The sequence below is a fragment of the Mercurialis annua genome, linkage group LG5, assembly GCF_937616625.2.
Source record: "Mercurialis annua linkage group LG5, ddMerAnnu1.2, whole genome shotgun sequence".
Lineage (NCBI taxonomy): Eukaryota > Viridiplantae > Streptophyta > Magnoliopsida > Malpighiales > Euphorbiaceae > Mercurialis > Mercurialis annua.
This window is the reverse complement of record NC_065574.1, coordinates 6,824,168-6,840,534: the sequence shown is the minus strand read 5'-3', so window position 1 is coordinate 6,840,534 and position 16,367 is coordinate 6,824,168. Positions and strand designations below refer to the sequence as shown.

The 16,367-nt window shown below is 30.9% G+C and overlaps 1 protein-coding gene across 1 annotated transcript; it reads left to right on the top strand.

The window, feature by feature from the left end:
* The first annotated feature begins 1,917 nt into the window (after positions 1-1,917).
* LOC126681370 (uncharacterized) lies at positions 1,918-3,810 on the top strand. Its single transcript, XM_050376912.1, has one exon. The coding sequence runs from the start codon at positions 1,918-1,920 to the stop codon at positions 3,808-3,810; it is 1,893 nt and encodes a 630-aa protein (XP_050232869.1).
* Positions 3,811-16,367: the final 12,557 nt, after the last annotated feature.

The window sequence follows — 16,367 nt, the reverse complement described above, 5'->3', positions numbered from 1 at the left end:
TAAAGATGAAGTATGATGAGATATTATAAAAATTAAGTGCAATATATTGACTCCAATAATATATTCGGTTTTCAAACATCTCACTCGAAACATGGATAAATTTATATTCAAAATGATATATTTTAAAAATAAAATTTATAAAGACTAATATACAAAGTAAAATGAATTTAATATGTAATAATGATGTAATAATTTATATTTTCATAATATGAAAAATTCACACGAGGACACTTAAATTAAAATATTTTAATTTTTTAATATTTAAACTGTACATAGTCTTATATTTTAAATATATAATATTATATGCATTTGGATCCCACCATACAAAACGTATGAAAAGGTGCAAACCATAAAGTCCTTGGATTAAAATAATGTAACATGGAATTAATCAAGTAATTTTCTCTTTCTTTTATCTATTGACAGTGTTAAAAAAAGTTGTTCATAATCTTTCTTATTATTATGCTCGAGAAAACAAGTGGAGGTGGAGCAGAAGTAGTAAAGCTTGCAGATCGTGCAGACGGGAATTTTATTTTAATTGGCGTTTTATTTCCACATCCTTCTTCGCTTTTGTCGCATGCTTCGAAATGTTTCCCACTTTTGTCGACGCATATTCGTATCTCATGCAGCTCTAAAACATTGCCTTTCATGTTTTTGCACTTAATGACAGCTTCTATATTTGAGCTCTCAACGTGGTCTTGATATCGTCAATTGGATAATAATTGTCATCAGGTTTGATACCTATATGAAAATATTACACTATTAAAAATGTTATAGTAAAACATTAGCATTAAAATGTTAAAGGTGATGATTACCAGTGCCGGAGCCACTTGAGAGATAAGAGGGGCATTTGCCCCTCTTATTTTTTAAAAAGTACAAAATTTTCAAGCAACTTTTTTTTAAGTATGTCATACTGTTGGACCTTTGTCCTTTCAAACTCCTTTTGTTTTGACTTTGACAATCAACTATGAGTGATCTAATCATGTTTATTAGTGTATAGGAACTCATAGGAACAATCGGAAGTCAATTCGGAGCTCTCTAGCAAAAATCGTGTTTTTGAGTAGAAAGCTGTCCAGTAGCATATCTCGCCCGTGATGGATTTCCATCTCGGGGGCGATATATATCACGGGGGCGACGCAAATATCACGGGGGCGATATTCGAGCTGACAAAACCCTAGTCGACCGTTGGAACGAATCACGGGCGCGACGAACACATCTCGGGCGCGATAAATGAGACCGTTGAAGATCCAACGGATACATTTTTGAAGACCCAATGAAGCATTGACACGTGGCTCTAGCCGTTGAAGGTTTTTGTCTCATTCAAATATCTCGCCCGTGATCCATGCATCACGGGGGCGATATGTGTGCAGAGATCATTTTTTTGTTTTGTTTATTAGTGCTTTATTTGGGGATTGCTTTGGGTATAAATATAAACCCATTTGCAATGTTTCAAGGTTAATGATTTACACACCTTGAAACAACAAACATACATTTTTAAATCACTTATTTTTGTTGTAGTTTTGGAGTAATCTTGGAAACTCCTAATCATTGTGAGTTAGAGTTTAGCTTTGGAAAAACTCAACCCTTGTAGGTTCTTGATTATCCTTGAAAAATCAATTGTGAGTTTGAGATTATCTCTAAGAAATCTCTTTGTAAAGTTGGTGCTTATCTATAAAGCACAATCCCATTTAGTGGATTCTAAAATCTCAATCTTAGATTGAGTAGTGGAGTAGGATCGTGAGTTGATCCGAACCACTCTAAATCTCTTGTGTCTTTAAATTCTCTTTTCCGCTTTAAAGAATTTAAATTTCCGATTCACAAATCAAAAACCGGTTTGCCTTATAACCCATATAGTATTTCAATTGGTATCAGAGCAAGGTGCTCTTCTTTTCGCTTAATTGCTAGAGCTTTCGATCAAAAATGGCAACCGAAAATTTTTTCATCACTCTCAAACCTTTTCTTGATGGTTCAAATTACAAAGTTTGGAAATATATGATGGAAAATTATCTTGATATGCAAGGGGTTGATCTATGGAGTGTATTTCTAAGGGGATGGACACCTCCATGTGACAAAAATGGAGCTCTTTTGAAGAGACAAGATTGGTCTATAGAGCAAGTCAAGGAGAATGGCATGAATAGAAAAGCCATTACTACTCTCCTCTCCTCAATCTCTAGAGAAGAACAAGGTAGAATTCAACACTTGAATTGTGCCAAGCAAATGTGGGAGACTCTTGAGAGCTACTATGAAGGTACACAACAAGTCAAGGGTAAGAAGCTTGAGTTGCTTCTTGGTGAGTATGAAGGCTTCAAGGGCTTGCCAAATGAAGATGTGGGGATGATGACATCAAGGCTTCTTAAGATTGTTCATAGTCTTGAGCAACTTGGGAAATTCTTCAAGCTAAATGAAATCAATGGTAAAATCCTAAGATCCCTTCCTATTCTTCTATGGCAACCTAAGACTACCGCCATCATTGAAACTCATGATTTATCCACCTTGAGGACGGATGAGTTGATTGGGAAGCTTCTTCTTCATGAGATGTCCTACATCAAACTCATTCAAGCCGAAATGGCAAAGGAGAAAGGCATTGCTTTCAAGGCTTCAACAAGTGCCATTGTAGAAGATAACAAGGAGGAAAGCAATGAGGAAGAAATCTTGAGGCTCACAAAGAGAGTAAATGAGCTCAAGATGAAGGAAAATGGCAATTATGGTAGACCCTCCTCTTCAAGGAAGAGTTCAAAAGGAGGCCCCAAGACTTTTTGGGATGGCGATTCTCAATTCGATGGAGATAGCCACCATGATGCCAACTTGTGCCTCATGTCTTTTGAGGAGGAACCAACACTAGAGGTAAACCCCCAATCTTTTCTATCTTGGGATGGTATTGGTGTTGAATCATATGATGCATGCTTAAATGTTAAAAATGATGTTGTTGATAATGTTATTGATGATATTGTTGATGATGATGCTCATGATGATGATGATGATATGTATAGCATGCTTGATGAACTAGTAATTAAATGTGGTGATTATAAAGCCAAGATGCTATTTTTTAAAAATGAGGCTTCTAAAGCCAAAGATGAAATGATTGTTTTAACAAAAGAATTTCATGAGCTTAAATTGTCTAACGAAGCTCTCAAGTCATCTTTAGAATCTATCCCTAAGCAAGGTTTGAATATTGATAACTTGCTTAAGGAAAATGATCAACTAAAGAATGAAATTCTTGAATTAAAAGATTCACTTTCAAGATTTCAAAAAGGGAAGGCAACTTTGGATTCAATTCTTGTATCTCAAAGATGCCCAACCATAAAATTTGGACTTGGCTACAATCAAAATGCTTCTAGTTCCAATAGGACTAAATTTGTGAAGTCCACTTTGCCTCAAACTTCTTCTATAGAAGTACCTCCTAAATTGGTCAAACCAATTGAGGCAAAGAAGGTGCATGCTCAAGCTCCTAGGCCTAAGCCATTCTTGACTCAAAAGGCTAAGAGCAACAAGGGTACAAAACCCTTGAGACATGGTTATGCTTCTCAATATAGCCATAAATGGAACAAGAAGACTAGAAAGAACTCATATGTTCATGCATCTTCTCATGTTCAAACTTGTTCCCATGCTTGTGCTTGTTCTTATGAGACCTTTAGAGCCAAGCCACCTCAAATGCAATCAAATGTGAACCATAGTACTCAATGTTTTTATTGCATGAAATATGGTCACACTAATACTAATTGCTATGTGAGAAAAGTTCAATTAAGGTTAATTCCTTTGAACTATTCTAGCATTAACTTTCAAGGACCCAAAGTTGTTTGGGTACCTAAGTGATTTGCTTTGTAGGTACAAGTGATGTCCACTAAACCAATCTCAAATCATAAGGTGGATAATCAATGGAAGTTGTTGGAAAAAGGCAAGATAGGTAAAATTTGTATCAATTTATATGCCATGTTTTCCAAAATTGTTGTTTTAAGGGGGAGAATCAATTTTTCAAATCTTATTCTCCTAAAAAGTTTTGATATGCTTTAACACTTTTTCTAATGATTGGACTTTGCCTTGGTATAATTCAATTAAGGAATTATTGCCTATTTTTGATCATTTAAATCAAATTAGTTTAATCAATTGAGTCTTTAGACTTGATGCATATCAAATTAGTGTCTAAGCGCCTCAATTGAAGGAGAAACTTAGATTTATCTCTATTTAGTTTCAAAACCTCTTTCAATTAGCTCCTTTGTCTATGTTTTATACATGCTTTGATTCTTTTTGTGCTTGACAAAGGGGGAGAAGTTTCCATGCTCAAATTGCTAAGTTTTTTTATAAATTTCTTGCTTATGCATTATAAATTGCTTATATCTTTTGTGCATAAAGTGAGGGGGAGCCAAAATCAATTTGACTCTTACTTAACTTAGTCATTTTAGCATGTTGATTGTCAAACTCAAAAAGGGGGAGATTGTTGGACCTTTGTCCTTTCAAACTCCTTTTGTTTTGACTTTGACAATCAACTATGAGTGATCTAATCATGTTTATTAGTGTATAGGAACTCATAGGAACAATCGGAAGTCAATTCGGAGCTCTCTAGCAAAAATCGTGTTTTTGAGTAGAAAGCTGTCCAGTAGCATATCTCGCCCGTGATGGATTTCCATCTCGGGGGCGATATATATCACGGGGGCGACGCAAATATCACGGGGGCGATATTCGAGCTGACAAAACCCTAGTCGACCGTTGGAACGAATCACGGGCGCGACGAACACATCTCGGGCGCGATAAATGAGACCGTTGAAGATCCAACGGATACATTTTTGAAGACCCAATGAAGCATTGACACGTGGCTCTAGCCGTTGAAGGTTTTTGTCTCATTCAAATATCTCGCCCGTGATCCATGCATCACGGGGGCGATATGTGTGCAGAGATCATTTTTTTGTTTTGTTTATTAGTGCTTTATTTGGGGATTGCTTTGGGTATAAATATAAACCCATTTGCAATGTTTCAAGGTTAATGATTTACACACCTTGAAACAACAAACATACATTTTTAAATCACTTAGTTTTGTTGTAGTTTTGGAGTAATCTTGGAAACTCCTAATCATTGTGAGTTAGAGTTTAGCTTTGGAAAAACTCAACCCTTGTAGGTTCTTGATTATCCTTGAAAAATCAAGGCCTAATGTCTTAAAAACCCCCGACCTTTTAGCTCCTTCTCAATCATACCCTGACGTTGAAAATTTGTCAATTTTACCCTATTTTGCATTTTTGTGTTTCAATTGTACCCTGAAAAATAAAATTAACGTCTTTTGTGTTTGGAAATTTGTTTAAAACATTCTCCATGTTTCGCATATATTAATTGTATATTTTTAAAATTTATTTAAATTTAGTTAAATTAATTAAGAATTTAAATTAGTGTTAATTTGATTATGGTTTTTAGTTAGTTTTTAAAAATAAAGGACTTATTTGTATTTTTTTGAATAAAAAAGAATTTAATTTCATGTTTAGACTTAATTAATTGAATGATTTCATCATTTAAGTAAAAAAATTAACAAAAATTAAAATATTGGGGTACAATTGAAAACGGAAAATTCAAAAGTGGGTAAAATTGACAAATTTTCAACGTCGGGGTGGAATTGAAAAAAAGTTTAAAGGTGAGGGGTTTTTGAGTGATTAAGCCAAAAATCAATTGTGAGTTTGAGATTATCTCTAAGAAATCTCTTTGTAAAGTTGGTGCTTATCTATAAAGCACAATCCCATTTAGTGGATTCTAAAATCTCAATCTTAGATTGAGTAGTGGAGTAGGATCGTGAGTTGATCCGAACCACTCTAAATCTCTTGTGTCTTTAAATTCTCTTTTCCGCTTTAAAGAATTTAAATTTCCGATTCACAAATCAAAAACCGGTTTGCCTTATAACCCATATAGTATTTCACATACTACCTTGAAAAATAGCACATGTCGACCCCCTTATTTTAAATAATTTTCAATTTTTATATATTGTATGTAAAAATTTAAAATTTTGCCCTCCATAATTTTTAATCCTGGCTACGCCACTGATGTTTACCCGTTGAAATCAGAATATTTAAGAGATCAACTTCTTGAGCTCTTTTTAGAGTTGTCTCAAAATAATCTGGCAAACTAAATGGAGAACAAGTTCCATGCTTCCGCCACTCATGCTCCCAAAACTTCTTAGTACGTTGTACTATAATCACGCTGGGCCACAATTTGTACAGTTCGTTCTTGAAAGCAGCATTGTTCAACTGCGATATACAATTCGTTTAAATAATTGTTTTTTTTTAATTTTATTTTTAACTTAGTTTCTTTCATTAGATCATAGTTTTAAAACATCACTTTTAAGCATATTTTATACTATCCAAATCTAAAGGCTTAACTCATATAGAAATTCCTGTACTTTACACTTTTTTTTCGGTAGGTCCTTATACTTCATTTTTGTATTATCTAATCCTTCTACTAATCTATTTTTGATTTTCAGGTTCTTTTTGAGTTTTTTTCAGTCCCTATATTTATAATATTTTTCCTCTAGTCTTTCTACTTACAATCTTTTTTTCCTCCAGTCACACAAAAGGACTGGAAAAAACTCAAAAAGGACCTGAAAATTAAAAAAATAGATAAGTAAAGGGACCAGATAATACAAAAATGAAATATAAGGACCTACAGAAAAAAAGTATAAAGTATAGGGATCTCTAGGTGGGTTTGCCCAAATCTAAAAAAATCAAACTTTCATGTCAATATAATTAAGAAATAAAATATATCAAAAATACAGAAGAATACATCTATGTCTACTATCAGATTTGGTTTTATGAAAGTTAAACGCCCACAGGCCCGGCCTTAGGCATAGGCCCCTAAGGCCTATGCCTAGGGCCTCAAGTATTAATGAGCCCTATTTTATATGGAGTTTTTTAAAATATACATATATATTAAATTTTTTACTATATAAATTTATTAGATTTTTTAGTAATAATTTTTTTTGTTTTTATTTTAAAGATTAATTAAATATTTTAATAATTAGACTTAAATTTTAAAGGGCCCCATATTTATATAAAGTCTTTTAAAAAAATGTGAATCAATTTAAAATATAATTAATTATTGGATATTTTTAGTAATAATTGTTATAATTTTTATTTTTAAAAATTAATTAGACCCCTTAATAATTTGTGTGTAGTTTTTAACTGATATAAATAAAAATAATATATAGTTATATAATTTTAGTCGTTCAGGGAAAGTTCTCTTTACTTTTCTATTTAATAAAAAAATATCCTCTTCTTATAATTTTTTAAACTTTTGCTAGAAAAATATTAAAATATTTTTCGAAATAAAAAACCTTTTTCAAAAATTTATTGAAATTTATCAAAAATTTAATAATGATCTAACAAAAATCTATTAGGAGTAATAATCTATTGAAAGCGTACTTTTGTAAGGAAAAAAGAAAAAAAAGTGTGTTTATATTTTAAAAAACGAGCATATATTTATAAAATATTCACTCGCCTAGGGCCTCATTTTATTTAAGGCCGGTACAATTTTTATTATAAATAAATTGTATATAGATGTCAATATTTGTTAACCATATTTTGCTCTTCATTAATTTCGAATATTACTAATTTAAATTTATGCATTTCAAATATAAAGTGATTAAACACGGCATGAAGCATTAAGTAGAGCTTATTGTTTGTTTCGTTTGCCTGAGTAGCCGCCATGAACCGACTCCATAAGAAAGCGGACAACGCCTCCACCCGCCGCAAAGGAGTGCCGCCATTGTCATCAGAGTATTGAGATTTAAGATATGATAAGACGGAATCATCAAATACAAATCTCTTTGTGACAATATTATCTTTTATAATCCGTAGACTTTAGTTAAAACATCTGAATTTGATTCTCGAGAAATTGCAGCCCAGTTCTTGAGGAATATTATCTTTGATAAGCCATCGCCGAGTTTAAAGAAAGTAATTTGAAAAAAAGATGTGAAATCTTTGCCTTCATCAGGTTGTAGGGGAATGGACCTACAAAAAGTGTATAATTAACAATTTACTCATTTCATTATTTAATTTTTCATATAATATTATAAAGACAACCTTTTTTATTTTATTTTTTAAAATTATATGAAAATATACATTACTCCTTTTCTTTTTTTATTTTTCTAACTAAATGTATTTATCTAAAATTACTTGTTCTTTTAAAATTCAAAGATGATTTCAATCACCAACGAATTATAACTTAAATGGTATAAGTGCTAGTTAAAATTCAGCTAGATTGTGGATTTGATTTCTCTCACAAACACTCTTCCTCCCAATTATATATATATATATATAAAAGATTTAATAATGAAACAAATTTAAACCTTTACGACGTGTTGCAATAATAGCTAAACTTGCATTTTTATAATAATAGACATATTATTTTTTTATTGCAATAATAGCTAAACTTGCATTTTTTTTATTGCAAGTTCGGCCACCAATTTGACTATTATTGCAATATAAAAAAATACAAGAAAGCAAACCAGTTGTAGGTCAACGGAGGGCAATTTGGCTATCATTATAAAAAAAAAGTTTACTTTAAATTGCAACAAGTTATAAAGATATGACTTTTTTTACCATCAGATCGAAAAAATAATATTAATCACTATTTTCTAAATTTATCCTCTCTAATAAATGACTTAATGATTCAATTTATGAAATATTTATTAACTAACAGGATTATACTGATGCTCAACTGTAAAAAATATTCAAACCTTTGCGTGTATTTGCAATTTAACTAAATATTTTAATTTTTTTAATTTTTATAATATTATTCCAATTAATTATTTTGTTGTATTTCTAATCAATTTAATTGTCCTCATTTCGAGAAGAAGTTATATAATAATTCCATAATTAGTAAAATGCATTTTTCAAAAAATTTAAATTTAACTTCTAATTTTAAAAAAATTAAAACAATAATGTCAATATCTAATTTTAGTTTATCCAATTTAAAAAGAACAAGTTTAATGCTAAAAATTACCAGAAAAGCCAAATAAAGTAAATATGTAATATTAAATTGATTGAAAAATATGAATAAAATTGCAGTAAAATTTTAAAATTCAAATTGTATTACAGAAATTAAAAAATTTAATTTAAATTGTAAACACATCTTATTTTACAATTAGGCTATTTTAATTTTATATTAATAATTTATGACAAAAATACACATTTTAGCTAATTAAGCAAACAAAAAATTGCGGGGCAAAATATTTTTTAAAAGGTTAATTACATATTAAATCATCACCCTTACATCAATTTTAAGTTTTAGCATGACTCTTTCAAATTGTTTCAAATCTATCATTTCACCATTATATGTGGAATGCGACAATCTGTCACATCAGTTTAGATTTGTGTAGTCAGATTAAACTCGGCGGATTAAAAACAGTGATAGATTTGAAAAACATTTAAAAGGTGTCATTTTATAACACGTCTTTAAAAAATCGTGATAAAATGAAAAATGGAAGTAAAAGTGGTGATTTAATACGTAACTAACCCTCGTCTCAAGATGAATTAGAAGCTTGCACATTGAAAATAGATAATTTTGTCATAATTCTATCCAATTTTTTGAATTAAATTTATTGTGCCGATCGTTCACCCCAGTACAATATTCATTTGTTCTTTTTTTTTGTTCATTTTTAAATTCAAACTTGATTCATTTTTGTTTTAACCACTAAAATTAAAGAAGTTTGAATTAAATTTTGGTGTTGTTTCAATTTTTTTGTTATGCATTACGAGTTGAATTTTGCAATTCCATAAATTGAATTTTGCTATATAAGGAGTTAGTATAGAAATTCAAGTAATAATTTCAACAACGAAATTTATTGGAAATTTTATGAGTAAAATCATAATGAAAATATCAAATTTCGATAGATTCAGAAACTTTAAATAATGAGGCACACTTATAATAAATTGACAAGTGGCAATTTTTCATACAAAATTAATTTATTAGTTTATTGAATATTTTTTATTAATTAATATTAATATTTATAAGTTATGAGATATGAAAGGTTGAAAAGTTTTAATGAATAATCAATATTTATATGTAATTTAATATAGGGTTAATTTCATAAAAAATCACGAACTTTACATGAAATTTCATTTTAATCATGAACTTTAAAAGTTGTCATTTAAAGGCACGAACTTTCAGATTGTTTCAAATCTATCATTTAAGTGTAATTTTTGTTGACTAAATTCTTCATTAAACTAATAATAAAAGATGCAAACTATAAATCGACATTAAATCTAATTATCTTTCATTTGGATTATGTAGGATTAGGAATTTTTAGTCGGATAAAATACACCGAATTTTACTTTGGTGATAGATTTGAAACAAACTGAAAGTTCGTGCCTTTAAATGGCAACTTTTAAAGGTCATGATTAAAATGAAACTTCGTGTAAAGTTCATGATTTTTTTAGGAATTAACCCTTTAATATAAAGAGTTTCAAAAATTTGATCATTAATATTTTTGAAAGATGGCTAAACTGTCAAAAAATACCAAACCTTTGTAAATTTTGTCAGTTATGACAAAACCTTTCAAAAATAGCAAATATAACCCGTATTAGCAAATTATGTTCCTTTTATAGCCAAATTCGAGTCAAACCGATTTTTTTGACAACATAACAACCATGTACATAAGATTAAAAAAGATTTGATCACAATAAAATACCAAACATTTATGTGTTGTGTCATAATAAAAGATTTAAGTACATTAAAAAATCAAACTGATTCTAAAAATGGTTATAAAAGGAACATATTTGCTAAAACGGGTTATATTTACAATTTTTGAAAGGTTTGATCATAACTAACAAAAATTGCAAAGGTTTGGTATTTTTTTAGGGTTTTGCCTTGAAAGATCATAAAATTTTAATAGTGTTTATAAGTTATTTTATATGAAGAGTTTTTTTAAAAAAAAATTAATCAATAATGTTTTTATGAAAAACTAATGTTTATAAGTAATTTCATATAAAGAGCTTTTAAAAATTTAATCAATAAGATTTTAATTTTTTTTATATTAAAATAGATTTATTAGTTTAGTGAATGTTTTTCTTATTAGTTAACATTATTTAAATATAATTGACAATTAGCTTTTTTCAATAAGTGACTTTTTCTTCATGTAACAAAATATTTTGTTTGTGCGGCTGTAAAAAAAACATACTTTTTTAGAGAGAGATAATATTTCACCTATAAAATTTAAAACATTTCTATTATATTATTAATGTTAATAAATTTAAAAAAGTAAATTTAAAATTTTATTATTTATTAACGATGAGTTACGAGAGAAATTTATAGAATGATGATATGACATGCATTTTTTTTTTACCAAATAGTTTTGTTAAAACAATTCTGTTAATCTATGTCGTAAAGATTTTTTGTAAAGGTTCATTTATTTTTTTAGTAATTAAATATGTCTACACGACTAATTAATATTTAATTTTTTATTGTTTAAAAGATTTAGCAAGCAGTGAGTTTATATCTCTATTTACCTCTTTATTAAGCAAATATTATATTTTGTATATGTATATGTATAAACAGCTTTTAAACTGTTTTTCGACATTGTGGATTTGATTTGGAACGTGCTACTCGATGGGCATCATCGGGACTGCGTGCGCACTGGTAATAATTATTATGTTATTGAGGTAGGTTTGAGATACGTCTCACCTTAGTGAGGGCACCGGTGGAAGATACGTCTCCTGGGCTCACTATTTATTAAGTGATAGTTGGGGATCGGTTATCGAGATACGTCTCACCGACACGACAATGGATTTAGAATTGTGGTTTAGGGTTTCATTGATAATCCATAATGAAAATGTTTTATTTAACGTTTTTAAAGGTTTTCAACTTAATAAATGTAAATGGTTATATAAACTCTACTCAGTAAATCTGACCTCGTTGTTTTCTCAAATTCTCCGGGTTTATGATTTGGCATTTGTCGATCTCCGTTTCTTCATTTTCGGAGGTTCTTTATTTATTTTCAGAATAAAAGAGTCGAACTGTCTTAAACTCTTAGACCGCAGTAGTAGTGTTGGATTATTTATGTTTTAGTCTTATATTTATATTTTTAGACTATTGTTTGTTGGTATGGTCCAACTTTTACTTTATTACTTTTGGCATGATTACAGTGTTATGGCACTTATATTTATATTATCATACTGTTGGATTTATAATTCGCGATAAGCATACTTTGGATATATGTTGCTTTATGTACTGCAAGATTAGGCTAGAATCTTGGTTGCCCCCGGCACCGAGCATATGGTTTTCTGCAGGTACATTGTTTTAAATGATATAAATTGGTTATCCGCAAGGCTAGCTACGGGTTTTGGTACAACCATACCCATACTCTAGCGCCGGTCACGATTCACGAAAATGGGTCGTGACATTTATCATCTTAAATACATAAAAATAATTTTTAAAAACATAATGTTGTTTTGATATATAGTGTTGTTTTATTAATTTTTTGGTTTTTTAAATTTTTAAAAACAAACCGAACAAAACTTTTAAAATGTGTAATATGTAGACTCACTCTACCATTATCAGTTTTGTTTAGGTTTGACTTTTATATTATTTTTATCTCTATCTCTATATATTATAATTTTAAACTCCAACTCATTTGTTCCTTCAGGCTCATATATAGTTTAAAATTATGATGTTGCAACTTTTGTATTAGCATTTGTTAGTTCCAAAATAACATAGGTCAATATGCATTTATGAAAATTTATTGATAACAACAAAAGAAGCTACATTATAAGATAAATAAAAATAAATATTGATCTAGATTCATTTTTATTTACACTCTAAAATTGGGATTCAAATTCCTCTGAATGTGAGAACAATTGATGATTTATTACCACTATCATTCTAAACATTAACTTATTCAAAAATAATTGAAGTTTGTTAGTCTTACATATGGTATACCAGTACCATTCACGAATAAATTACTTGAATTAAAATTAAAATTATTAAAATTAGATAAACTACACGAGATAGGAAACATTATAACGCACACAAATATTTCAACATATGAACTTAAACTATAAACAATATAAAAACCCGTTTCTCAAACTATTGTATATATACTAATTGCTAACCAATTAACTTCATAAAATAATCTATATATATTCATAATAAAAATTCAAAATTAATTTTGAGACATTTCAAATAATATTATATATTTTAAAATTTAAAATTTGAAAGAAAAAAAAAACACCCCGCACAACGCGCAAGCATCGACCTAGTTTGATATATGTCAAGTCACATCTGCTCCGATATTTACATTGCATAAATGACTTTATTTTGACTACAAATAATATTATTTACAAAAAATTTAAGAAAACGGGTCAAGGAAAAATCCGATAAAAAACTTTGTACCAACAAAAAGAAAAATTATACAAGCTCCTAGAATCCAAAAGAAAAAAGAGCACAGAATAGCAATTTAAACCCCAACATAAGATCAAAACATCACATAATAATTTCAGATCAAGTCAAAAAACAGTTTAGAGCAGACATTTAAAACTTCCATCTGCTGACCTAAATTTATGCCAACTATCTTTTGTATATGCAAATATAATATTCTTTCCTTTGATATAGGATATGCTAACTGTAGATGCTAATTAGACAATATTGTATATGGTAGTTTAGCTAATTAGGTGCTGAATATCAGCTTGTATCCTTGCTATAAATAATAAGATTTGTCCTCCAAGAGAGTACACTTTTCTCAGCTCAAAAAAACTCTCTTAGTTAACATGGCATCAGAGCTTCTGTTCTAAAAATCACATCTCTTTCTCTCAGATTTCAGTCTTGGTGATTCTTTTTTTAACTATTCTTGATTATAGTTCTTTTGAGAACTACACATCATCATGTCTTCAGACAAATACGAATCAGTTATGATTCGTTTTAATGGCAAAAACTACTCAACTTGGGCCTTTCATTTCGAGATATTTGTAAAAGGCAAGGATCTATGGTGCCATATTGATGGCAGCAAACCTATCCCAAACAAAGTCACAGAGCAGGAGGAACACTCCAAGTGGGAGGTCAAGGATGCTCAGATCATGGCGTGGATTCTAGGTTCAGTTGAGCCTAATTTCATCTTGAACCTTCGACCCTTCAAGAGTGCTGCTGGAATGTGGATTTATTTGAAGAATATCTACAGCCAACAAAACACTGCTCGTAGATTTCAGCTTGAACATGAAATGGCCATTATTCAACAGGGCAGTCACTCTATTTCTGATTTTTATTCTAGTTTTATAAATCTATGGACTGAATACACCGATATAATTTATGCAACTTTACCTCACGAAGGTCTCACTTCTGTTCAATTTGTTCATGAAACTACTAAAAGGGATCAATTTCTTATGAAGCTTAGATCTGAATTTGAAGGCACCAGATCTACCCTCATGAACCGCGTACCTGTCCCGTCCTTGGATACATGCCTTAATGATTTGTTACGCGAAGAGCAGCGTCTTCTTACTCAAACCACCATGGAACAACAAAGATCAACTTTTGTTCCTGTGGCTTATGTTACTCAAGGCAAACCAAAAGGTAGGGACATGAGCACTATTCAGTGTTTTTGCTGTAAAGAATTTGGCCACTATGCCTCAAACTGTTCAAAGAAATTTTGCAACTATTGCAAAAAGAATGGCCATATTATCAAGGAATGTCCTATCCGACCTCCTAAGAAATCTGAAATAGCATTTGCTGCTTCAGTTGGTGCTTCAAGTGCTAGCAATTGCGTGGATGCAACACCAAACACTTCTGCTTCTGTTCAATCTATAACTCCTGAAATGATTCAACAAATGATTATTTCTGCATTCTCCGCTTTAGGACTCTCAGGTAAAACTTCTACATCACCTCTTCCTTGGTACTTTGATTCTGGAGCTTCGCATCACATGACCAACAATACTGATTTCTTGACCAATATTAAGAAATATTGTGGAAATCTCAAGATTTATACAGCCGATGGAAATTCTTTACCTATCATGGCTACTGGTGATATTTCTCCTTCTTTAACTAATGTCCTTGTCTCACCTGGCCTTACTAGTAATCTTGTATCTGTTGGACAATTGGTTGATAATGATTGTAAAGTGGAATTTTCTAAATCTGGTTGTGTTGTGCAGGATCAACAATCGGGGAAAATGATTGCAACGGGGCCTAAAGTGGGACGTCTCTTCCCTTTCCAAATTCCTTCATCTACTTGTTTTTCTTTGCCATTTATTACTTGCAATTTTGCTAATGTTGACTACCGAGTGTGGCATAAACGCCTCGGACATCCAAACTCTAATGTGCTCCATAATTTGTTAAACTCTGATTTACTTGGGAATAAAAGGTCAATATCTCTTAATGATGTTCAATTTGATTGCACTTCTTGTAGACTTGGAAAAAGCAAAACTTTACCATTTCCCACTCACAAGCCAAATATAGTGCATCCTTTTGATATGATACATAGTGATGTGTGGGGTATGTCACCAGTCACCTCACATGCTAACTATAAATACTTCGTCACTTTCATTGATGATTATAGTCGATTCATATGGATTTATTTCTTGCATTCTAAAGATGAAGTATTTTCTGTTTTTAAGGTTTTTCAAGCGCATATTCAGACCCAATTTTCAGCCAAAATCAAAATCCTACGCTCTGACAATGGGGGTGAATACATGTCTCATTCATTTCAGGAATACTTACAACTTAATGGTATAATATCTCAAAGGTCTTGTCCTTCTACCCCACAACAAAACGGGGTTGCAGAAAGAAAGAATCGTCATCTTCTCGATGTCATCTGTGCCATCTCGTTTTTGATGTGAAGCTCTCTCTACTGCTGTGCATCTCATTAATAGATTGCCCTCTCCCTCATTAAATAACGTCTCTCCTTTCACTCGATTATTTGGTTATGCTCCAAATTATTCCAACCTTCGTACATTCGGTTGTGTATGTTTTGTACATCTTCCTAAGCATGAACGCACAAAATTCACGGCTCAATCAGTTAAATGTGCTTTTTTAGGATATTCTGGACACCAAAAAGGTTATATTTGTTATGATCTCAATCTACGTCGTATTCGGGTCTCACGAAATGTTATTTTTTTTGAAAAGCAATATTTTTTTGTCACTCATAATGATCCTGTTTCATCTCCATTTTCTGTTTTGCCAATTTTTACCAAGTCTTGAGCAGATTTGGGACATCACAAGCCTCTCTTAGTATATCAGCGACGCAAACCATCAGATCAGAATTCTGCCCTTCACAGGCCCCATCAAGATCATTCCCTGACTGATGATCCTATTCCAGCTGCACCTGCTCCTTTTCGACGTAGTACACGCGTCAGTAAACCACCAGATAAGTATGGTTTCAGCCCTCCCACATCCTTGACAGCCACTTTATCTTCTGTTTC